General features: G+C 39.1%; 1 protein-coding gene across 1 annotated transcript in view; it reads right to left on the reverse strand.

Moving 5' to 3' along the window:
• Positions 1–3,724: 3,724 nt before the first annotated feature.
• Positions 3,725–27,142, reverse strand: part of Glrb (glycine receptor, beta) — an 84,856-nt gene continuing 61,438 nt past the window's right edge. Inside the window, exons 7-9 of the mRNA XM_005400944.2 lie at positions 22,851–23,003; positions 13,706–13,998; positions 3,725–6,119 (exon numbers count right to left, since the gene is read on the reverse strand). Of these exons, the coding sequence (XP_005401001.1) occupies positions 5,823–6,119; positions 13,706–13,998; positions 22,851–23,003 (743 nt within the window). The 3' untranslated portion in view covers positions 3,725–5,822. The remainder of the gene's footprint in view (positions 6,120–13,705; positions 13,999–22,850; positions 23,004–27,142) is intronic.

A 27,142-nucleotide genomic window follows, 5' to 3' on the forward strand; every position in this document is an offset into this window, starting at 1 on the left:
AGCTCAAATGATTTGCCTCTTCATCTGTTCTCCAGCTCACAAAAATGTGTTTCTTTTACTCTCATCTGTGTCATAGGGCAGACAGCCCTAACTGTCTAATGAGATCCCTTTTCAGTGTGGTAATTGGCAAAGGACCTGCGGTTTCACCATAGTTCTTGTTAAGCCGCGGGGTCCTGGCCTGCAGGATGCCACACTGTCAGTGATATTAATTGAATCGCAATGGCCTCAGGCAGCAAATCGGGATTTCCTGAAAATTGTTTCAAGTTAGAGGATTAAAATCAGATGTGGGCTGTGGTTACAAAACGGAACATTGGCTCAATGCATGACATCATCAGCGAAGGAACACGGGGTTTCCTGCCCGTTATTTCCTCAACAGTGTTAACTAGGAAACAAAATTCAAACAGCACTTTAAAGTCTCTGCACTTTGCATTTCACTCTTTCCGGTTCTTGGTCCCACACAGAGTACCCGGTACACACTTACCCATCTCCATTTTGCGTGCCTGGTCAGTACTCAGCTCTTGTAAAGGGGGGTTTTTAAGAGTTGCCCTTGGTTCCCACTCTTTTAGACCTTCCATCCCACCCTCTCCTTTGTCCTCAGAGAAGCCCCACATACAGAGTTGAGATGCTCACTGCTAAATCTTCCTTTAGAACTAGCCAGGGAGGGTGAAGTCCATTGCGGTGTTCCAGCCCCGAAAAGGAAAGAAGGTAAGGAGAGGGACCCCGCCCGCCCTTGCCTCCCAGCCTGTGGCCCCTTGCATGGCTCTCTCTTCCTCACAGAAGCCCTGCACACACTTCCGTCCCCAGGAGACAGCGCTGAGGCAAAAGCCCTGTTAGATCTGCCAAGATTGCTGTGCCCCGAATAAACCTGGTTACTGGGACCAGGATGTAACTCAGGGGCACTAGTGCCTGCCTGGGTCCTAAGTTCTGTTCCCGGTACCAAAAAACCCAAACACGGTTATTTCCTAAAATGGACAGACATTGGACTCCAGAAATACACCAAGGGGGGCAGGCAATAATTATTTATGTGAGATGTGAAAAACTTAAAGACCTCTATAATTGCTTTTATTATTTGAAAATGCACAGAAAATGTAACTAAAACAGAGTTCATGAGATTTCTCATTGTCCTTGCTGGTTAAAGATCTAATAAGATAATATACGTGTATGTATGTGTGTGTGTGTAAATATATGTAGAAAAGATGTAAAAGGTTTTGAAATGTGATATGAAATACCAAGTTTATACATATGTATCCCCTAGAGTATAACTGACCTTGAATATGACTTCCAAATTTTCCATCAATACTAATCACATGAAAGTCTGTAAAATAGTCTCACTCCAGTGAAATAGCTCTTTTAAATAAATTGACCTTAATCCCTTAAAAGGTTAAAACTAGCTTCATTTTTTTTAAAAAATGTGAGTGCACAAATGCTAAATTATTGGTATATTCATAAACACATGCAATTAATTTAAAAACATAATTTGAATGAGCCTGCTACTATAAAGCAAGGTCATACTAGATCATGAAAATATTGAGTAAAAGCTATATAAAAAATTTCAAACTATTGCTCCTTTTTCGCCTGGTACTTTAAAATTTGATATCCAATTATGCACATAAACTGAAATCTTCAGTAATGTGGATGATGACAAACTGAGTGATTTTTAGAGCAGCTTAATTTGAGACTGCATATGTGATGGAAAATCTTTCAGCTGAACTACTCACTAGAGATAAAATCACATGACTGTAAAACACTTAGTGTGGGATAAAACACATATTAGTTAAAAAGGAGCGTTTGAAGATACCTGACATCAAAGAATGCTCCAGTTAAAAGGAAAACATTAAATTAATCGCTTACTTAAAAGGAAAGGGATTGCTTGTACTTGGTACCCCAATCACAGCCCAATGTGATAGAAAATGCTCAAAATCTATCTGAGGGACTATTACTATTATGTGGGGAAAGTAGTGTTATGAGAAATGTCACAAAGATAAGTTAAATGTTTACTAGAGATAATTACATGTAAATTTTATCTTATAGAAAAATTTTTACTTGATTTACTAGGTAACAAAGGAACTAAACACATTTGAGCTGGAGAACACCCTGTTATAAAGCTCATGGTAGTAAATTAATGTCATGACAGTTAAATGAAACATGGGATCCTGGGTTAGATCCTGGGCATCAAAACACAGACAATTGACAGGTTTGGATGAGGCATCTAGATTATAGCACTTTATCAGTGTTAACTTCCTGGTGTTGATACAGTGCACCACTGTGTTTATGAAAGGCAATACCCCTGTGATTTAGGAAACACACTGAAGTGGTAGAGGTAAACTGAAATTGTATCTGCTACCTTATTTCAAAATTCAGGAAAAATGTCTCATGCACACATAGTAGTGGCAGGAAAGTAAAGTGTGAGAAAATGTTAACATTTCCAGTTGGAAGATGTATCTTTGGATGAAAGATACAAAGGAATTTTCTGTGATATTTTAAAAGCTTCTTTGGAAATCTGAAATAGTGTCACCACATTTTTATAGGAAGAAAAGTAATGTATCTGCAATATAAAATGGAGCAAGGGATGACCACTGAGAGCACTTGGAAAAATTATAGTGAAAATCCACATTAGCTTCATTTTGGAGGGAAATGAGAACTTTTATCAGAATTTAAAATGTGTATGTCTTTCAATTCAACACCTCCACTTCTAACATCTAGTTCATGTACAGAAACAAATATGTACACAAGTGTGTTTATTGTAATATTGTTTTGAATTAGGAAACAAAACTTTAAATTTCCATCCTACACAAACATAGGAGGCAGAAGTTAAGCTTTAGTGTGTTACCAACTGGAAAAAACTTCAACATATGTTAAATGGTAAAAAAAGAAAGAAAAAAAGAGAAATGGCAAAATTACACGTAAGGTGAAATATCATTTGTGTCATATTTCATTATGTTAAATGGCCTTGGTAGAGGCTGGAAATGCCCAGAATAAGTTCTGAGTGTGTACAGAAGAGCGGTGACTCTTGGTGAACAGGTAGCTTAGTTTAAAGTGATAAGGCTGTTTAACAGCAAAGCTCAGCCTAAATACGTGTGTTTGTTTCTTAACATAGCAGCATACTCAGGCATTACTTCTGTAATTCACAGGTAAAAAGTTATACGTGAGTTAAACCAATAAGCAACACTGTAGAGGGGTAGAATACATCCCCATTAAAGAGAATGGGACGCTGCTGCCAGCCGGAATGGGGAGCAGGTGAAAGAGAAAGCATATGCTAGTCAGCTTCCCACTGCTCCACAAATACCTGTGAGAAGTCAACTTCAGAAGAGAAACAGTTTATTTTGGCTCATGGCTTCAGCAGTAGCAGTCCATGGTTGTCTGTTTCTGCAGTCTTGGGGCCTGTCGCTAGGCAGAGCATTATGGTAGGAACATGTGGTAGCACAAAGTAGTTCCCCTGAGGTGGCTAGCAATCAGTCAGAGAGAGGGAGGGCCAGGGCCCCAGCACTGCCCTCTGCTACCCAATCTAACCTCTTCCCCAGGGACCCACCTCACTGAGATTCTACCACCTCTCAACAGCTCTGCAGAGTGGAGACCAAGCATTTAACACACGGCCTTTGCAGGACACTGAACCATAGCACGTAGGCCCTGAAGGAACATCCAGTATAATAAGGAAAGGGAAGCAGTACTGGTGACTGAAACCGCAATGCCTTCAGCAGAAGCATACAATAAGAAAACTTACTGATTTGTGAGGAAAAAGATGTTAACTTTTATTTTAATGACACTGAATTTAATGCATCAGGAGCTCTCACAAATCTAGAAAAAAGTAATACTGGAAGTACACAGGCAGGAACTGCCCTGCAGTTACGACCAACCTTTGAGAGACCTTTAAAAACAAACTGTCAGCAGGACTTCATTTGTATGATCACTAGGTAATGTTCTATTTGAAGTTATGGATATACGCTTAGTCCAGGGATGCTTACTTATATTACTTGGGTATTAAAATTTACCAAAGAAGCTACAATATTATATTTCAGAAAAGATACTTGTTCACACTATTTCCAACAAATACAGCTCTACATAATGAGGGCTTCTCTTGAGTATGGTACGTGTTCCACTTAAAATTCTCTATCATTCTCCCCAAAATGAATACAATTTGCAAAAATAAAAAAACATTGTAAGTACAATTATTATACATAAAATTTTAAATGCTTTAAATCCTATTCAAGACATTTTCCCCCACATAGTTTTGTTAAAGCACTATTGTCCTGGATCTTTGTAGGATATTGACGTTCATCAATAAAGTTATCTGTGGCATCTTAAAATCACTCAAATGGTTACACTTTTGCAACTAGGGGGTGCTGAAGGACTACAGAGGATTAAGTTATATCCCATTAAAGTTTTTTCAATGAGGTCTTTACAATTAGTCATCAATGAACTAAACAGCATTGTATTACATATGGTAGTTCGCATAATATTTTAATACATTATTTAACACATTATCCCATCAAATTGTCCCTACAAACTCTCATCTGGAACATCCCAGCATATCCACTTGGTCTTACACATATCTTACTGTTAATTCTAACTTCACCAGCTGTAGAAATAAAAAGGTGCATTGAACGTGATATTTTTAGGAATGGGGTGGGTCTCATAAAATGAGACTTAATGCTTACTTTCAGATTGGAATGAGATCAAAGAAAGTAAATCTCAGTTGTCTAGACTTTCAGCCAGAAAGAAACTGTAAGTAGAAATGAAGTCTAACATAAACAAAGATATAATTTACTTAATCTTTAAGTGTTTTGTAATCTACCCCAAAACATTCAAATAAATAAAAAATATAGAAAATATTTTTAATATTACTTAAAATGCATGAGCATTTTAATGCAGTAAGAAGTTAAAATTTTAATGATAGTGGGTAGTCTTTCCAATTCAAGTTACTTCTAGTAATATGACATTTATTTCCTCTTGGTTCACTAAAATGAACTGAAATAACACATCTACTAGTGCATTTCAATGTAAAATTTGTGTAACTGTTTTTAAGGCACAATGCTTTTGTGTAATTTGTATCAACAAATGAAATTCATGAAAATACGTTTAAATTTTAAGGTGGATTCAGTAAGGTTTTTATGCTAACTACTTAAATGATGCATCTATCTTTTCTTTGCTTTTATCAAAAGCCAGAATTTAGTATGCATTGGTCTAATTCCAGATTTCCCTTTGTTTCAAAAATGCATACTGTGTTTCACTAGCTGGCATTCTGACAACTGAGATATAATGATCTGATTTTTACAAATTAATGGTTTTGTGAACTTTATTTCTCCACAGTCTGCATAATTTATAATTGATATATTTCTACTTACAAAGTTTAAACAATATGAATACAACTCTGCTTAATCTGTGATAATACCATCTTAATACAAGAATAAGATGTCTTTTCTGAAATTTACAAAGCAGAAACTCTGAAATACTACTAATACATTATAAAGGTGACCACAACAGGAAGCAGCGTGCACAACATTTCATTATCAGAATTACCTGAAGTATTTGCAATTTACACTAACTGAAGAGAATTGTTTTAATTTATATTGTGTAGTATGCTCATTGTTCATTTATTTTTAAAGCAATATGTTTGCTATACATATATACATCATTATTAGAGCACACACATTACAGGTTCATGCTGCCATTCAAATTAAGGTGCCACATTTTATTTTAATCAAATGGCATCCAAAATGCAATATATTGCTATGAAAATGCAAAAGTTTTCACAGATCAGTAAATGTGAATGAGGGTGGTCACAATGAAATAGGATTTTGTTTTATACAAGTGGAAAACGTTTATCACAAATATATAGACCAGTATATAACATTGAAGAACAAGAAGCAGAAAGGAAATAACGCTCTGGCATAAAGATCAATTCGCTTGGCTGCTGTTGGGATTACAGGCTTGGCAGGGGGAGGCTTCTTGCTGTTCTTTGCTTGAGACTTTCCCAGGCCGTTGTTGACTTCGATGGGTTTTCCATAGCAGTCATAATTGGATAATTCAAAATCTCTCGGTAAGCTTCCGACAATGCTGAAGTCATTAGATCTCAGATCGGACTTAGAAGTACAGACCTTTTTACATCTGGTCTCACCAACCTGAGGAGAACAATTAAGGACAGGAGACATGTAGAGTTTTTCAACATGTAAAACACATATCTTTTAAAGACTACTTCATAAATTGCTGGGTTCCGCAGGAGATACTTGTTTACGCCACAAAGCACTAACACCGATCACAGTCAACTGGTTAAACCATCAGACTGCTTGAACATTTAGGGTGAAATGTTGCCTAAGTCACAAGGGCAACATCATGAAATCAACTTTATTTGTTTTAGGCTTGTGAGAATTTTCCCAATTTAAAGACCAAGAAACAAAAATCCAACTCCGGTCCAGTACCTAACCACGAAAGAGATAGTGTTCTACTGTGTATAGATTAGAGGAATCTTCGGGTTCCTTTAACCTTTGATTTCCCTACTGATTCCATTTCTAAACAAGGTTGTTCATAAATGACTGAGGAGCTTCTCCCTCCAATAAGACGGTCTCTAAAGCACATTTACAAGTAAGCAGTAAAACATGGTCACAGCGACCACAAACATGTGGCAGACACTTGCAACTCGTTGGCTAAAGTTGTATTAAAGGGGCTGGGGATTTAGCTCAGCGGCACAGCGCCTGCCTGGCAAGCACAAGGTCATGAGTTCGATTCCCGGTACAGGAAAAAAAATAAATAAATAAATAAAGTTGTATTAAACAACCACATTAAGGAAACACAAAGTCATATATATTTCAGCTCTATATATTTCATGTGGTACAGAGAGCATGTAGCTACTAACTTCTGAATTAATAAATTTGGATAAATTTCTTATAAAAATAACTAGTTTCCACTGAACTCCAGCAATGAGATGCCATTAGACTAGACTCAAACTCCCATGGTGATACACTAGCACTCACTTTCCACCCATGGCTTAATTTTCTCACTGTTAACACTGAGTATTGTGATTCATCTTTGAAATCTTCACTACTGGCATTTAATTACTTTTTGGTGGAAAAGGAGTCCATTTCACTGTATATTGTTTGTATATTACTGCCACTCTGGCTTTTGCTGTCATAGCATAATAATTCATTGGCTGATTCTTGAAATTCTATGTATATGTTCTAGATTATTCCTGGGTAAAACAATAATGCCTCATCTAAATACAACACATTTTATTTCTCAGAAGTACATTAGGTACCAGTAGACTATCTTTCATTTGAACAAATACTAATATATACCTCCTGGGCAGTGTTTAGAGGTAGACCACAAAAATACACTGAGTGAAAAATCAGGTTCACCAGAATTCATTCCTCTTATCAAATAAAAACGTGTACTTATTGCCTGACCTGGGATGTGCTAATTACCTTGAGTTGATCACTACCCAATCTATATATAAATCAATAATCACATTGTACCTCATAAATATTTGCAAATATTATTTGTCAAAAAATACAACAATAAAAAGAAACACAAGCTGAGCACATAGGTACACACTTCTAATCCAGCAGTCTGGGAGGCTGAGGCAGGAATATTGTAAGTTCGAGTCCAATCTGGACAACTGTGATATAGGGAGACTCAATCTCAAAACAAACAAACAAAAAAAAAGTTTAAAAAGAGCTGGGAACTTATCCCAGGGCAAAGGCTGTGGGTTCAGTCCCTGGTAACACACACAAAAATGTGTTTCTATACCCATCTGTCACTCTATATGTAAGTTATTTCCCTTTTCTCTAGGCATGAACACACAAACTTTTTGAGTTAGGAAACACGCTTTGGCAGTGTCATTATACACCTCATGTACACTTGTGCATTCCTATTGGGTAAGAATTTGTAAATGTGTTTATGTAAATCTAATTGTGGAAACATACACAAAAACTGATAGTAAGGATGAATGGGGAAGGAAGAGATAAAAGGTCTTGCCTCCAGCCAGGTTGTGCACACCCATAATCCTAGCAGTCAGGAGGCTGAGGCAGGAGGCTCACTCTGAGCCAGAGGCCAGCCTGAGCTATACAATGAGTTCAGGACAGCCTGAACTATCTAGTAAGACTCTGTCTCAAAAATAAGCAAGTACTGTTATGGTTGATACATTGCGTCAGCTTGGGGAGTCTAGAGGTTTGGCTAAGTGACTCAGCAGTTCTACATCCTGGGGTGCAAAGGACATGCCCTTCCTGCTCTAGGATGTTGTTCATTGTGTCAATGTGAGAAGTTTAGAAGGTTAATTATGTGTGTGCCACCCATTGGGTGGGAGTAGCTAGGGTTCTTACAATAGAAGGGAGGGAAAGAGGCTTGCAGGCACTGCCATTCCCCGCTTTGCTTTTGTTGCTTTGTTATCGTCTGCCTCCGAGCCAGCCAAGTATGGGCCGAAACCTCCAGAAACTGTAAGCTAAAGAAACCTTTCCTTCCTTCATTTTGGGATTTGTCTCAGCAATGAGAGAAAAGTAACCAAGACAGTACATAAATAAATAGAGTCACTCTTCCTAAGTTTTCATACTGAAAAAAAAAGAGAAAGGATCACCAATACACAGACGTACACACTTTATAAAGCTGCCCACATGGAAAGGATCCCACCCCAGTTTGACAGATTTGATTGTGCTGCTGTGGACCATTGTGAAGAACCAGGATTCCAGCCCCAGGCTTCCCCGCTTTAACGTGCAGGGACCGAACATCCCTGGGAGAACACGCTGTCTGGAAAGAGCCCTCCCTATGTCTGCATGGCGTCAACACCAGTCGGGTTCAGTCACCTCAGTTTATGCCCCGTGTCCTGAAGAATACCTGGCACAAAATGAGGACTGGTTAACCCAGTGAGAGAAGACGAAGCTAGCCACTAAAATGTAAGTGCTGTACATCTGACGTACAGAAATGCACATCTATCCAACAACGTGCATAGCCAAATATTTCCACTTCCAGGCCTCCATTCCCTGCCCCATTTAAGTTGTCCAAGCTGAACTTTTAAGACCACATTCAACAGTGAGTCAGCACCAAGCTTCACTCTGCGTGCACGTGCAGGTCACTTGGGAATCCTGCTTGCACAGGTACCGCCCAGGCAAGGCGCGGAGCAGCAGACGGGAGACCCTGGAGTATCCTCTGAGCAGATCGCCGAGCCTCAGAGGGTGGACCAGTACTACAGCTCGAAGTCAAAGAACCTCTACATCCCCAAAATTTTCAATCTCTTTAGACTCTCCAGGCCACCTGTAAAGTCAGGGACCTGTGGGTACCCCAGGCTTTCTTTCTCTTTTTAGAATTCCCAACTTGAAGATTTTAGATGCTTGAGAACCAACTTAGCAAAACAAAAGAGGACGTCCTCCTGCAGCAGGCCTCCCCAGCATGACTCTTATTTTTATTTTTTCACAAACAAGACCAAATGTATTTTCAGTAGAAATGTACTTACTATAAATTATGCTTTTTACATAGATCAGAATGTGGTTCTACTTTCTGTAAATAACTAAACATGTGACCAAATGTATAGGGTGTTATAACCACATAACCTAAGTCAACCATGAATATTTGAAATATTCTAATCATTTATATAACCATATCTTTAACTGTGGTAGTTTTAATAATTTCAGGAATTTTACCCAGAGTTGACCAAAAACGTACAATTGTGATGTTATCTTTATTCAGAGATTATTTATTATAAATGTATCAATAAAAGAAGAATGAACTTCAATGTCAAAACACCAAAAAGCATGCCAAAAAGCTAAAAGTTGGTTATGTTAGTGATTTACTTCTTTAAAGCCTCTTTCAGCAATATATTAGAAGATTGTTCTATTCTGAATGAGTGCCGTGTGTGTGTGTGTGTGTGTGTGTGTGTGTGCGCACGTGCACACACACACACACGTGCACACACACACGTGCACTGGTGAAGAGAAACAATTTTTAAAGATGTGAGAAGACAAAGTGTGTAATATTCAGTTTTCTACTGAGAAGAGTCCTCTAGGATTGCTAAATAAGTCTGGATTATTTCACTAGTTGGCTGATTACTTCTTGTTGCATTTATCAGAGATTTTTACTGAAATAAACTTCCTTTTACCTTTGATACTTTTTAGGCCTTATTATCATATCAAATATAGACGGAAAACTACAAAAGAGTTTGTAAGTATCATTTTCAATGATAGTTATAATATCACGTGTAAAGGGACAAAATAAACTGCTTAAAATAAGGAAATAGCTCTACTTAACACAATCTTTAAAGTAAATTTTGTCATATTAACCTACAATTTATAATTTTTCAATTATTCCTTCCCAGGAAGATATATGTTACTTACATTTTTATAATTTTTTCATAGAAATTTCTGTCACTTTTGAAAATTACTGGTAACAAAAATGGGTAGTATAACAAAACTGTCGAGAATAAAATATGGTAGAGATAAAGCTTCTTAATGCTTCAAACATTGTTCTCTCAGATTTTCTTTGTGCTTCCTTCACATTGGAATGTACACACATTTCAAACCAAGTAATTTGAGATGATATTTCTTGACTTAGAGACTTAAGCATGGTTTTATGGTGGTAAGCTATTTCCTACAGATGATTAAAATATGTTCAGAGGAAATAATCTCTATATATTTTACTGAATTCAACTCAACTCTTATTTTTAAAGATATATCATTACCACAAAGAAATAACTGTCTCATTCATAAATGAGCCACAACTTATATTTTCTAATTTATTCAAAATTGTAGACTTGGGTGCTGTCAAAATTTTGTTACTATTGTCTTTCATTCATAGAACCTTTGAGTATGGATAAGACCCAGTGCTAGCAAGAGGGTGCTAGTCACAATAATGCAGTCTCAACTGATTTTGCTGGATAATAAGAAATACATGAGTAAAGAAACAAATTAAGGCTCAAAATAATGTGATGGCTAAAACAGTTCAGCTCCTCTGGGGAGTGGAAAAATCCCCAATAATTTTATGTTTTATCACAAATTTTTGCTTGTGGGCCATAAACTCTAGGAATCTCATACTAAAAACTGGATGAAAATGTAGATTCTGCTTCCTGGAAGATGAAGTAGACCATGGACCCAATTGCTCTTGCTCAGTTCCATGAAAACCTTGGACATTCTGTTTAAAAGGAGGGCAAGGAAGAAGGGGAGTAGAAGACTGCTGTAACTGTGAAAGCTCGAGGGAAAGAGGAAGACTCCTTGGGATCTGGAACTGACGGACTGAATGGTGATTTTTAGTAACTGGAAAACCCAGTGGCTGCTGCATAAAATTCCCCCACAATAGTTTGCTCTGTCCAGCTAGAGGGCAGGGAGGGACAGCACAGTAATACAGACAACTTTTAGCCAACAGTGTCTCTAATCCCCCCAAGGGTCACAGGAAAAAGAAAACTCTGGCCCCTTTCCTTCACAGGTGAAAGAAACCAGCCAGGAGCCCTGCTCAGTGAGGGCGGTGCCCTGTAGTACCTGAGAGTGGCGGGGGGGGGGGCTCCATTGAAGAGTGGGGAGGCTCCACTGAGGCACTGCAGCCCTCCTGAAACCGCATTCAAGAAGGCAGAGGGGAGTGTGATGATGACTGCCATCTCTCCGGCCAGCAACAACGCTTCACATCCTGCTCAGGCCCGTGGAGACCTCACAGAGGGCACAGACATCGGTCCCCACCCAAAAGCTGCAGGAGAAAGAGCTCTTCCTCTTCCACATTGTGGAGAATGTGGAAGTCAGGACTTCAGCTGCACCCATAGTTGGCCAGCACAGCCACCCTGCTGAGTCAGGTGCTCACAGAGTGGGGTTGCATGAACAATGAGACTCCCACTCTCAGTACTACAGGGCACCACCCTCACTGAGCAGAGTTCCTGGATGGTTTCTTCACCTGGGAATTATGAGTCTGCACTCTCCCGCCCTGGCACAGAGCTAGAGAAAGTCAGCAACCACACAGAGTGTAAACGAGATTCACAGCGGCACAATATAGAACGTGAAAATTCAGTAGAAAGAGTCACTAGAAAATCGTTCATCATGCAGTGAACTGGAAAAAGATTTCAAATTGAATTTAAAAATCAGTGAATGTCAAATCCAAGACGCCAAACTGAGAAATGGTTGATGTTAAACTGTCCATGATAAAAACGCTTCAGTGAACTACTAGATAAGTTTGAAACAAATGAAAAACTGGAATGCCTCAGGAGAAAGAAAATATAAATTGGCACCAAAAACTGAACACACACATAGTGCTATGACTTGTGTGTAGAGGCCCCCCCAAACTCATATGTGGTCGTAGGTAGGGCTTTTTTACAGGTGGCTGGAACTAGCACGTGCGATGCTGGATTAAGGATGGGAGGCTATAATCAAGGGTGTGTGATTATTAAATTAATCCCTGATTGGTTTGGCACGGTTCGCAGTGCAAATAATGGGAAGGACCACCTGGTATGAGTGCTACCTGCCCTAAGGCCTTGGAGCCTGGACAGAATACAGGGGACAGAAAGAGGGTTGCTGCTGTCACTTGCTGCTTTGCTACTTTTCTGTTTGCTGTTCGCTGACTTGCTGGCTTCTGCCTGCCATGAACTGTTTCTCCTCTGCCATGCCATCCTGCCTTGGAGCCAGCCAACTATGAAATGAAATCTCTATCAACTGTGAGCTACAACAAACCTTTCCCCCTTTAACTTTGGATGCTGGGTATTTTGTCTCAGTAATAAGTAAAGTAACTAAGTCACAGGCATGCATACATACAAACATACATACATATATATATACATACACCAAATGAGGATGTTAGAACTGAAAATATATAATAACCAAACCATAAATTTCATGGATCAAATTGGAGGTGAGTATCATTGAGCTGATTGTTATAATACAAGATAACCAAGCAGAGAAAAGAGACCAGTGAAAATTAATAGCAGCCCAAGATATAGAAGTATAACACCGGCTCTAGGATTTGTGTTCCTGGAGTCCTTAAAATAAACAAGAAAGGGGCAAGAGTGAAAAAGTACTCAAATAATAACTGAAGAGTAGATTCTGCAAGTGATACAAACCTACATTTTCAATAAACTGTGCAATTTAAAGAAAGATTAACCCAAAGAAATCCCCAAAAAGACACACTACAATTACACTTCTGATCATTTAACACATACACATTTTTTTAAAGTCCAGAGACAGCACTCTGCATCCACGGGGAGGAGGACAACTGGAAAGCTCGCTGCACTCTCAGGAGGAGGAATGCAGTGGAGAAGATGCAGAGCCCTTGCCGGGTGCCAACAGCAGGCTGAAGGAGTGAACTGTGATTTCTACCGCCCTGCACCTGGAACAACTGTCTTTCCGAAAGGAGGCAAAAACCAAGATGTTCGCAGACACAGGAAAGGAAACCAGAGGTTTTACCAGCGAACCTACCCCAAATGATGGATAAGGCAATTCTCTGAGAGTAAAGAAAATAATGAGACATACCTTTGGAATATCAGGATGAAATAAAGGTCACAGTAAGCAAAATATAAGTAAGCTTTTCTTCCGCTCTGAGGTTTTTATATTATATTTATTAAGGAAACACAAACCAACACTGTAGAAAAAATGCACTGTCAATATAGTAGGCAAAACAATTAAACCAGGAGCAGAAAAAGGGATGTAAAGGGAGGTCAGGACTTTGTGCACCACAGCCTCATGAGTAGCAGAATCTCCCTGCAGCTGCCACTCCTTGCCCACGGAGAGAACGGCGTCGTGTCAGGGCGCTCACTCACCTGCAGAGTGCTGATGTGGACAGGGGTCCCTGTACCATTCACAGTGTTCTTTTTAGCGGCATTCCCGCCTTTGCCATCTGCTTGCTCGGCCTTAGCAATTCTGGCCTTTTCTGCCTCCACTCTTTTGGGGTTGTTCAGCATCACCTGGACGACTGCGTACTCTACCAGGGAGGCGAAGCCGAAGAGAAGACAAGCGATGAGCCAGACATCCAGTGCCTTCACGTAGGACACTTTGGGGAGCTCAGCAGCCAGGGTGGTGCACTCTGAGGCCAAGCTGAGTACAGAGAAGATGCCTGCAGACACAGAAAGAGAGGTGCGGAGCCTGCGTCCCTACAAGAGGTTCTGCAATCACTGCTCTTTCTCCCAGTTCCTCCTCTCCAGCAACTGTCAAGGGACCAGAGAACTCTCCCTTAGGGAGCCCAGACAGACGACTTAACCAGTGCAGGCTTTGCGCTTTTGTGTGCTATGCTGCTATTTCCAGGAACAGAACCCAGGGTCTCCAGCCCCGGGTAAGTGCTCTAGCATACCCTCAGCCAAGAGGCAGGCGTGCAGGGAAGGATTGTTGATGAGGATTAGGAATAGGTGGCAAATACTTATCGTTCAAAAAATAAATAGAAATTTAAGCCAAGATATAAAAACAGAATTTCAGTTTCACTTAAGTATTAAACATGCCTATAGGATCTCTGAGGAAGCCGTAGAGCCCCCTGATGAGGGAGGGTTATTTAAGCTTTCAACTTTGTTTTAGAGAGATTCCAGTTATGAAGGGAACTTTCACCCATGAGCAATTCCATCTGAACAGGAATTAGAACATATAAAGCAACTTTCTTTTTTTTTTTTTTTTCCTCCGGTACCGGGAACCGAACTCACGACCTTGCACTTGCCAGGCAGGCGCTTTGCCGCTCAGCTAAATCCCCAGCCCCTATAAAGCAACTTTCTGATAAGAATTATTTTCACAATAAAAGCTCTAACAGAGAAGTCAAAGTACAGAACATTCCAATTACTTCAGAAAAAAATTAAATGATTCCAGCTTTTCCAGGAAAGGCATAAAATTCTGCTGTATGTAATATTAACTGTATATGGAAACTAACACATATCAATTCAAGCAGTTAAAGCAAATTGATAATTATATACTGTTGATACAATACAATACATAGTAATATATAATTTAGGTAATTATAAAACTTCTTAGAACTGCAGTTCTGTGTCCCTTTCTCTTCCTGCTTGTTGCTGCCTTCTCATTTTCTTTTCCCTTTTCCTCCCTTCCATCATATTTTCACAGAGGAGGTGGAGGAAGAGGCCCTGTTGGCCCGGGCTAGGTAACACTGGGTCTGAGGGAACTGCATTCAAGTAAAGTGGGTAACAGGTCCGCCTCGGTCTGAACGTGCAGTTCACTTACTGGGATGACTGTGCTTTCTTCCTCTTCTTAGATTTGACATCTCTAAGAATTAATGAGTAGATTATTGTAATAATTAAGGTATGTTAAGCTCTCTTTTCCTTTCCTTTGACATGGTTAGCGCTATGTTATTACTCATAATCAGTTAAAATACTTAACACTAGAGCCGATCAGTTGTATAATTCCAATAGCTTCAGCAAAGTGTCAATCCTTTTTAAAATAACTGTTCAAAAGCCTCAAATACTGTCTGCTGCACAGAAAGGGTTTTGAGATGATATACTGACTTCTGCAGATGAAAGCAATACTGGATATATAATGATTTGAGAAGCAGCTAAGTTTTATTACAGTAATTATTGTTGCTCCTAGAAAAAGACTAAGATTAGTGAAAATAGTAAAACCATATTTTAAAAACTAAAGGATAAAGAAAATATGATATTTAAACATAATGGAGTACTACTCTGATGTAAAGAAGGACAATCTTGGGTCATTTGTGGAAAAATGGATGCTCCTGGAGACCATGAGGTTAAGAAAAAAAATCAGATGCACAGTCTTAAATACCATATGGTTTATCTTTTATGAGAAGCCCAAGATATAAATAAAAAGAAAAATAAAGACAGAGAAGAGGGAGCAGGGAGATACATTTGGTTTAAATGGGAAGGTGATCAAGGGAGGCAGGAAGGAGACAGAGGAAAGGGATGGAAAAGTGAATTAAAATGTGCCTGGGCAGAAACCAACTTCCCACGAGGAACGCAGTCAATATATATTGCAAACATGTGTTAATAAAAAGTACAAATTGAAAAAAAAAGTAATATAAGCCCCAATATTTTCCAACCTGGAAATGGAGAGGAACATAGAAGTCTATGTCTTCTCAATTATTGCTAAACTTAATTATACTCATGGGCATTAATTGGGCAAAACATCTTTTCAAGTCATTTGTTCTACTTTTTTCAAATTCTGAGTCAGCTTATTGGTAAAATAAATAAATAAATAAAAGCCTGACTTAATTTCCCAAAACCAACTACATTGTCACTGTTCTCTGTGTTTTCATGATATTTATGTTTATTAGTAACCTAACATGTATCAACTCTTAGTAAACTTAGTTGGACACCTGAATATTTACCCTAACAGGGTAGAAATTTTATTATGAAACAGAGGATAATGTCAGAGGACAGAAAACCATAAAAGTCCTGTAATGAATATTACTGCCATTTTTGATAGAGAATATTAAGTGAATTACTAGCTAGGGATAGTGGCACATGCCTATAATCCCAGCACTGTGGGAAGTCAAAGCAGAAGGATCACAAGTTTGATCACAGCCTGGGCTACTGAGTGAATTAGTGAGACTCTTTGTCAAAATAAAAAGGGCTAAATGTGCCTCAATGCTAGGGATCTGGTTTCAATCTGCAGTTAAAAAAGAATTATTAATATGAGAAAGACCAAATTAAATAAAAAATTAAACCAAGGGTAAGTGGAAAAGAAATAATGTAAGAGCTAAAATCAAGGACAAAAAGTAAACGAAGGGAGAAAATTAATCAAAACAGGTGCTCTTAAAAATAAAATCAATAAGCCTTTAGCTAGAATGATCAAGAAAAAAGAACAATCTGACAATATCAGGAATAAAAGATGGATATCACTACATCATATATTAGATCACTACAGTCAGATATTAAAAGGAAAAAAGTATTATAAACACTGTGTTAATAATTTATAACATTAATAAATAATTTATTAACATTGTGTTAATAATTTTAACACAATTTGTGTTAATAAATTACAACATCTAGAAATCTGTCAGTATACCTCACCAAAGAGGAGAACATAACCTATATGAACATGAAAGTATATATAGCAAAGAACATGAAAAATCCTGTCATCCATGATAAATACTAAAAAGTCATCCATCGAAAATAAATCTTCCCCAAACATTGGGCAGAAGAGGACTTTCTCAATCTGATTAAGACATCAACAGAAAACCAAGGGCCACCACCACAGTCAATGCTAAGTGGTTTGGATATTTCTTTCTACATCCAGAAAGAAGACCTAACTCAATGACTGCCTTCATCATGTACTAGAGGTCATAGGCACTATGATAAGGCAAGAAAATTAAATGTTCATGACAGTGTGAAAGATAACATGTGCAGTCACTAGCCTTAAAAAATCTACAATCCTGCCATGCAATCAGAGTGTACTTCCCCGATGCCTTGTCCCTTCACTGAATTCCTTGTCTTCACACACACAATATCCTACATCATCTCACTTACAATTCATGGTCCACTTACAACTCATGGTCCATGGTCCATAATCCTGCCATTTTGACAAGAAGTAGGCCAGTATTATATAACAGTAAAACATGCTTTTACCACAAAACCTCTAAATCTCATTACTAGGTATTTATCCAGAAGTGATGAGAACACAGATGCTTGTGCACAATTATTCACAGTAATGTTGTTCACAACAGCCCAAACTGGGAACAACTCAAACTTCCATCAGTCCTTCAATAGAAGACAAAAGTGATATTTATACTGAGAAGCACCAGTTTAGCCAGAAAAGAGGATCAAAGAACAATAATGGAATATCATGAATAAGTAAGTGCCTACCCTCTAATTTCCATTTAATGAGTATGCTAAAGATAAGCATGCCAACATGTTGCCCAGTCTCTCTTGAAAACTCTCTGAACTCCTGTTCCACCCCTAAATTTGCAGTCACTAAAGTCAAGAAGTCCACAGTCCTGTGACTACCTTTCATCCCTTGTCTACTTTCTTTCTCCATAACATTCTACCCCATCTCACGTCCCACACGTGATTTCTTGTTTTATTTAGAAAGCAAAAGCAATGTTGATAACCTATGAGCCATCCCTGCCTGCCTACTCCTCTGCCTGGAACCATACACTCTGCCTTCGCAGCTGATGCCACAGAGCAGGGATTAGAAACCTATGGCAATGTTTGTATCACTGAAGGCTCTAACAGATTCACCATCATTATGGTAGAGCATCGATCAATAAATTATGATCCGCTGACCTAATCTGGCCATCATCTGTATTTATAAATAAAGTTTTATTGGGACACCCACATCCACTCAGTCACCCATTATCTTTGGCTGCATTAGTGTACAACAGAACAGGGGTGCAGCAGAAGGCAAGAGATGCACACACCTCAAACCCTGTGTGCCCTTGGGTGGGGCATGGCTGAACCCTGGCACACATCGACTTTGCTCCTAATGAAGGCCAGGCTTGCCATTTCCTGGATCAAATCCCCTCTCACGTTTTTTTCATTTGCCACTGTTCCCTTTACTATCATTTATTATCCTCCATTAGAAATAAACCTGCTCTGATTTTGTTTACCTTAATGTATCCCTGCATGGAAACATCGTGTTGTGCCTCTTAATACTGCTTCGGTACCTAACAGCAGTAGAATGAGAAACCCTCCCGCCCATGTTCCCCAATTCCCTATTCTGTTTCTTCCTCCAGCTAACAACCTCCCTCAAGCTGTGTGTAGGGCCTGTCTCTAGTTCTCCCCTCTTGCTCTCTGTCAGAGCTGTTCCCCTGAGGCCCTCCTGGCAACTGCAGGGGGAGCCTCCTCTCTGCCTTGTTTACTGGAATAGCAAGCGTCAGCCCTAAGCTCTGTGAGCAATGGGCCGGTCACTTATCTCATGCAGAGACACAGTCTCCCTGTGTAACGGCTGATACATGTGCCAATTTGAGAAGTTTAGAAGCTTAACTTAAGTGACTCATCAGTGCATCCTAGGGTGTAGAGGACATGCCCTAAGGTGGCTGTTTACATCCTAGAACTATGTGATGGTTGATTCATTGTGTCAACTTGGGAAGTTTAAAAATTTAGCTAAGTGACTCAGCAGGGGCACACGGTCCTCACTTTGTAATCCTCAGCCTGTGCAAGAGGAAGGCATGGAGATGCACTGGATGCTACATCCACCCTAGGGTAGGCAGCCTGCATACAATATAAGGGAGGAAAAGCAGATTGCTCTTCGCCCTTTTTCATCTTGTTGATTTTGCTGTCTTCCACTGCCATGAACTGTTGCCTCTTTGCCATGCTACCTTGCTTTGGAGCCAGCTGATGACGGCCTGAAACCTCTACAAAACTGTGAGCTAAATAAACCTTTTCCGCTTTAACTTTGTCTCAGCAAAGAGAGAAAAGTAACTAAGACATCCAGTGGCTTCTGGGAAATCGTGTTGTGCTGGTTGATGCTCGTTCTTCTGTCCTTCTCAGAAGCAGTCTTCTCCACCAACACCCATTCCCCTGTGACTCTGTTCAGCCCCGTCTCTGTGCAGACATCTACCTTCTGACACATCTGAGATTCACGCTCCCGTTCTGAAATCCTGCCAAGCCCAAGATATGGATATTCAATTGCCTGTCTGATCCTCCTCCTTAGGGTCATCTCAAACTGCTCCATGTAAATGAGACCCCTCTACTCCCCTTCTCAAATCCACTTTTGCTTGTGACCTTTCTCAATTCAATTAATGTTAACTGTCTCTCTAGTTTTACAGGAAAACAAAAAGAACCTCAAGGTGAGCCTTGCTTCTTAAATCTCACAGGCAGCTCACCTACACATACCTCCCTGCCTCCCGCCTTTACTTTAATCCTGTCTAATATCTCTTGCCTCGTGCTCTTGTACCGTGGGAATACACCTAGATAACTGCACCGGCCTCGCCGTCTCTCCCTGGCTCTTGCCCCCTCTTAGTGTTTTCCCAACAAAGTAAGCGACCATCTATTGAAAACTGGTTGGAATCGCAACCTGATCATGCTCTGAAGCCTTCAGAGGCTTCGCCTTTCACATTAGGCAGAACGAAAGCCAACTCAGCAGAATGTGTGCAAGGCTGACACACCGCCCAAGGCTCACCGTGGATCGCTGCCTTTCTGCCCTGGAGTCGCAGCTCTCCCTTTAGCTTATTCTGCTCTGGCCACACTGACCTTACTGCCCCTCAGTGCCCCTCACAGGCGCGAGCCTCAGGATCGCAGCCCCAGGACAGCCCCTGCGCCCGCCTTCACTCTCACCTAGGCACTCACAGGACCCTCATTCATTTCTTCACCTCCTTCATCTATTTTTGTAACACCCACCTCTCCCAGGGCCTCTCTGTGGTCCCCGTGTCCCAATCTGACACGTGTTTATTTGGTGTCTATTTCTTCTCAGGTGAATCTTAAACTATTAAGGCTAAGAGGATTTCAAAAAATCTAGTGTGTTAACTATCAGAAATTTATTTTGTTAACTATGTTCCCCCATCTTCTTGAATAGTACCCAGTACATGGCACAAAAATTAACTATTTTTTGAGTTAGTTAAAACATGTAAGTGTTTTGCAAATTGTAAAGCAATACATACGTGTGGTGCAATAATCACTCCTCAGCTTGCAGTTGGGCTTTGGACTCACTTCTTACTCTGCAGTAGCCATCCTGCCTGCTATCTCTCTAGTCTTTCAGCTGTAAAAAGAACTCTGAAGTCAGCCTTGATGCTGCTTTCTCAGTCTCATACAAAACACATCCACAAATCCTTATCATCCCTGAATGGACATTTCAGCCAAGCTGTGGTTAAAGAGCTTAGATCTACTGTCCCAGCTGTTTCATTAGGAATCACACAGTGGGAATTCAAATCCAGTTATGATTCCAGATTCTGACTTCCAGTCATCCAACATTTCCCCCCAGCAGCAGTGAGTGTAGCTTAGTGAAAAAGCCTATGCTTAGCATGGACAAGGCCCTGGGCTTAATCCTGAGCACCACATAAAAAATGTTTGTAGACATCTGACCATTCAGGGACCTCACATTAGAAGTCCTGTGATGAATGGTGACTCACAGGGAAAAATCTTTCCAAAAAATGTCAGAGATTGGAGGTCTCCAAAGAGCCCTTGGAAGTGTGATGTTTGAATTTATGTCACTACTGGACCATAAGATATTTCTAATAAACCAAAATTGACTAGTTGGGAGAAATGCATGGTATTTTTGACAAGTCTGAGCATTTAAATCTAGGCGTTGTTTCCTATTAAATATATTGCGTAGTTAGTTTTCATCCCTAAAGGATTTAATTAGCCTATTGATTTTCATTGTCTTCATTACAGATACACAGCATTTAAGGTAAATTTCCCTTGTTTTTGGTTACTGAGATATGGATTTGGTCTTTGTGGTTACTATTAGATGTGAACCACTGAAGTTCTTTTCCAGATAAAACTGTCGTTCACAGTGCTTCCTTCTTCATTTCCTCCTCTTTAAAATCTGCATCTTATTAAATTTCTCCACAAGTCAGGGGTGAGACGTACACAAGGCCTTTTCAATACAAGCAAAATTAAATGTAGCCACTGTTCACTCACTGAGAGTCAGATAGATCTCAGCTCATCTATATGAGCTCCAGGGGTTTATTTAGGAAATATGCCCTGGAACAGAAATATTAAAACACTCTGGGGGCTGGGGGTTTAGCTCAGTGGCAAAGCGCCTGCCTGGCAAGCGCAAGGTTGTGAGTTCGACTCCTAGTACTGGATGAAAAACAAACAAACAAACAAAAGATCTTTCAAGCACTCTAAAACAATCAGAAATTAATGCAATAGTGGCTATATTCTGAAGTTTATTTGCTTATTTCCTCAAGGAAACATTTCAGCTCTTACAGGGACACAATTTCCCAAAGACTGGCTAGTGGTGTTTCTATGTCAATGAGACTTAGAAATAATGCATTAGGGAATGTGTGCCTTAAGGAAGAGACAGTCAGACCTTAAATAATGCTAAGTAAGTGTTTTAAAAAAGTATTTCTATCATCATTTGTCACTGAATGGATGACGCTCTGAGAAATGCCTCATTAGGTGACACTGTCATTGTGTGGACATCATAGACTGTGCTGACACAAGTCTGGATGGTACACACTTGCTGTATCCCTAGGATGTATGGTATATATCTGCTCTATACCTTAGCTGTGTGGTACACCTTTGCTATCCATGGGCTATACAGTGTATACCTGCTCTAACCTCGTCTACACCTGCTATGCACCTTAGCTCTAAGGTATAAATTTGCAGTGTGCCTTGAGTGTGCATTGTACACAATCCATCACTGGCCAAAGTATCATGAGGTACATGAGTGTGTCCACTGAATGAGGGGGTACATATGCTATTGCTCAGAAAGATTTGCTTCAGAATAGCTATTTGATTTTTCATGTTGGCACTCCTGAAGGTTTTCAACTTCAGTAATCTGTAAAAATCACTTATCAACAGCTATTTAATGACAGAAAACTTAGACTAGAGTAAGTCATTAAAATATCCTCCAGGCATGAAAACAGAAATTTAACCTGATTACAGATGTATATAGACACTGATAAAATCCAGTTCAACAGGACATTTTGAAAGAAGCTCCCACCCAAGAAAATGAGTTGCTACTGATTCCCAAAGCCACTGGAGCTGGCAAGACCATCAGTAACATAAGGGTACAGGTCAAGTTGCCTTTACCTGAGACATTTAGGACCTAAAGCATTTCAGGTTTCAGAACTGTTTGGGCTTTGGAATATTTCCATATTGAGATATCTTAGGGGACCCAAGTCTTAGCAACAAAGCTCGCTCGCTGATGTTTCATGTGCACTTTAAGTGACCTTTATACACTATTTTCAGTACACTTGAGTTTTGACTGTGACCTACCATAGAAAGCCAGGCATGGAAGACTCTACTTGCAGCACTACATTAAAATTCAAAATACTGTGAGTTCTGGAGCATTCTGACTGGGGATGATCAACCTGCATCTCACAGTCCTGACGCGAAGCACGGAGCACCTTACCCAGCGGCACCCTGGCGGCACTGGCGTCGGGGTTGATCCAGAAGGAAAGCCAGGACAACACGACGATCAGCAGGGTCGGGGCGTAGACACCCATCATGTAAAACCCGACCTGTCTCCTCAGGGTGAAGATGACCTCCACGCATGTGTAGTAGCCTTTCAGAGACAGACAGATCACAGGCATGAGCCGGGGACCCACACGCACTGCACATTCACCAATGCATCATGGGCAGCAGGACCCAGCCATGGAGAGTTCAGCATGAAAGCCAGAAACAAAGGCTTTTCTTTAAATATGAGATCTGAAAAGGCTTCCCCTGAGCTTCTGTGGCAACATCGTGACACTGAGACACAGATCCTGCCTGCGGTTCCATTATGTTGGTGGCTAGGCTTGAAATGAAAAATTTAAGGGAAGTACTGGAAGCAGACGTTAGCAAGTGGAAGACACAGTGTCTCAACGTATGTACACAACAGGCAGAGTGCTGCGATCTGATCTTCTGCTCCAGCATTTTACTTCCTCACCTCCAGGCCCTCAAATGTCCTCTAGCTGGGGGAAAGAATTCATTTTCACATGCAGAGGCAGATACAGGAACTATAGCTAAGTCTAGAACTGCCATGGCATCAGCTAGACCCTGAAGTAAGAGGAAGGTACGTGGTAGCCTTTGCCAATTTGAGAAACAGAACAAGCGACAGAAATACGCTCATAGCACTCCTCAGTGAGACACGCTATTTCCAGGTGTTTTAGGTGATCTTAAAAATATTTTGGTCCTTTCAGTTAGCAGTTTAAATATAATAGTTAATCCCTAAATGCTCAATTTAAATAAGAATTCCACTCAATTTAACAAAAGTAAGGTTACGCATGACACCAAAAAGTTAAAATATGTCTGATTTTTTTTCAGTTTAAACCAAGCACAATTATTTTCAAAGGCTAAAATGAATTTTAAAAAAATGAACACTGCAAAAGTGAAATAATTACAGAGGAAAGGACAATATTCCTCTATGCTGCTTTATCGAGAAAAGTAATATTTACACAGCCTTCATCATGGGGATGGAGATACATGCTTGGACACTAGAATAATCTTTGCATGTATCCATCATAGCTCCTGGGGCAGTACTTGCACGTAACGATTCTTAATAAAAGCTGACTTAAAGAAAGCAATTGACATCTTCTTTACAAGTAATTTGCATGAGAGATCTACCTTTTTCCAATGTGAATTGAAATTACTACTACCTCTGAGAGGTTAGAAAGGTAACAAGACATGAAACAAAAATTATTAGCTGCTTAAAATGAACTGAAATGTAATTGTGTCAAATGCTTCCATATTATATAAAAAAACTCAAAGCTTCTTTTTCTAATTTTAATTTCAATAAAACCAGGCAATGTATTAAGTTGTCCTCAGGCTTTCAAAATAGAAAACAAAACCAAACAATGAACAGTCCTTTTTTGTTTTTCATCAGTCACTTTAACTTTTCTGCCCAGACAAAGAACATGTGTTTTAAATTAACAATCATATGCAACACTTAAAAATACAATCTTTCATAGGTATACCTGCTGAAATTAAGAAGGATCATGGTTTTTCCACAAAGTAGTTCCAAAATAGCTTGCTTTGTAACAGTATTATTTTTTAGATTAGCTTTATATTCACCTACTGCACAGGAAATGGAGAATGATACATTCCTGCCTCTTAACAAATTATATACTTTTAAGTAGCCTTGGTTGTCACAAAGATTATTACAAAGTAGCACACTGTAAAATAAAATTTTACAGTTCACCCCACTCCATTTCAATGAGAGTCTAAATAATAGAAGTCCCGTGATTTAAGGCAAATTTCCATCATGTACTTTTAAAAGGTCCCATGACAGGAGATTCACAGGACTTGGATACACTCACCAATGAAATCCATGCTTGATATTACTGTGATTTGCTCCATAAACTTTTATGAGAAACATTTCTGGGTCTGTTTTGATCTTACCCTCGCACTGGTACATTTATGAGGGGCAGGTGGGCAGCTAATTGCTATAAATGTTCATTGGGAAAATTCAATTTATTTTCTATTTCCTGTGAGGTTTTATTTCATTATCCATTCAGGTATCCAATTTATGTATTTTTATGTACTTATTTTCCCATATATTTCTTCACTTTTGTTATTTATCTCATCACAAGAAAATATAGCTGCAATAACATTTAGAGCTGAGTTATTTGTAAAATTAGAGAACATTGGCAATCATTTTATGCACATTGCTCTACAATACCACATTGCTCAAACCCCATGTATTCTAATTATCCTATCTTTGTAAATATTACCCAAATATTATAATGTTTCACTTATGTCCATATGACAATTCATGTAAATGCTGATAAAGTACCTGATTTCAGCAACTTATTTATGTTGACTCAGAAAATGACAAAATAACTCTACTTACAATTCTTGAGTAATGGCTTAAATTCTTTCCACCACAGCGTACTTTTTCACTTTCTGCCATAGAGCTAAAGTATTTATTTTACTTATTTACTGTAATGATATATCGCTCTACAAAGAGTGGAGATTTGTTTTTAATTTATTGCTGAGGCTTCCAATGGAAATTTTTAGCAATAGGTCATAAAAGCAAAAAACAAAAAGAAATGAACACCTCTAGGACTCTCAAAGTTGTGAAAATAATTTTGTGCTACAAATAAATTGCTAGTTTAATTTTATATCTAAATGAAATTTGAAACTTCAATAGAATCTTTTTCAAATTTCTCACAGCAATTTAGATCATTCATTTTAAAATGTGATCTGAATGTGTGTAATAACCCTTTTCAGATTATATCAGCACTCCACATATAGTGTAAGAATAACAAAATCAATAGTCTAGTGTTCCACATAGTCATGGTATGACCTTAGTCAAGTAAGGGTCTTTAATTTATTAGAACAGTGTGTCAAATAATAATAAAATATTTAACTCAGAAGATTGTTGTGATCATTATTTAAGCCATATAAGGCACTTGATACCTAAATATAGCACTAAATAAAAAAAATATCTAATATGTCTGTGCTACAGCCCCCAAAACACTGTACTTAATACCTGAATACTGTAAGGAATTTAAAAAAATATGTCTACTACATCTTTGTTACAACTATCCTCAAAACATGTTTTGAGGTTATCAGGATTATTCTTTTTAACTTCTAGATGAGCTTCAAATGTGGTAAGTAACTGTACTCTTAGTGGGAAGGAGTTCACCTGGACCAAGAGTGGCTGTGTCTGATCACCAGCCTGACATTAATACGCCTGGTGATAATCGACAGGGCATTCAGTTATCCTGGACTTCCATTTCTTTATGTGCTAAAATAAGCTACAAGCCAGGTCAGAGTATTTATATGATAACTTTCATATCTAACAATCTATGTAACTATGACTTCGTCATTGAGTAGTTTGCTAGTCAAACTTTTAAGACTGCCATTTTTAACTTTTAAAAACCTAATGTTGACATATTTGGCTATTATGTTTCTTGTCCTCATATAGTATAAGCTCGATAAGAGAAAGGGTTGCTTACATATGTTATATATTCTGTCCGTGTATGTGAACATCAACAACAGTTTTAAACGAACTTTGTCCTCAACATTCCCACTGTTGCTTTTATTTTAATGGTATAAAAATACAAATGTACATTCTCTCTCTTAATATCAAGCATCTGCCTGAAACAACCTATCTCTCTAAATTCTACACAATTAAAATATAGACCTTTTTATTACTACAAGTCAGCATTCATGCTGCAATAAAGTTATAACTTCACATTTGTTCCTGCATAGCCTCTATCATGGTTTACTTCTTGATACAGAATTAGAATTGTGTGCCAAAGCTGAACTGACTATGACTACTAACAGAATGACCAAAATTCTACACCTCTCTTATTTCTAAGTGAAATAATACTATGTTCCTCTCTAGAACCTTCTGTGACCTGGATTCCGAGGTTGGACACTATTTCATGACGATGCTAAGTAGTTGTGCACTGTGTTTTCTGCCAAGGTCAATGTATTCTAGTGACGGAGGTGGAGTTTGGTGCCTTTCATCACTGGCTGGTCACTGATGTGGGCCAAGAGGACCGTGCAGCCCAGTGATCTCACACTTGCACTTCTTCCTGAATAGCACAAAGCTTTATGCTCTCTACCATCTAAAATGGACGTAGACAAGTGGATTACATTCTTCATATACGCAGTTTTAAGCCCCAGTTGAATCTTTCCAGAAGTAAAATTTCTTAGCAACATCTTAGAAAAGCACTGCCTTGGACAATCTGCATGTGTAAAATAGAACAGTGC

This window comes from Chinchilla lanigera, unplaced genomic scaffold, assembly GCF_000276665.1.
Source record: "Chinchilla lanigera isolate Chin_1 unplaced genomic scaffold, ChiLan1.0 scaffold00070, whole genome shotgun sequence".
In the NCBI taxonomy this organism is placed as follows: domain Eukaryota; kingdom Metazoa; phylum Chordata; class Mammalia; order Rodentia; family Chinchillidae; genus Chinchilla; species Chinchilla lanigera.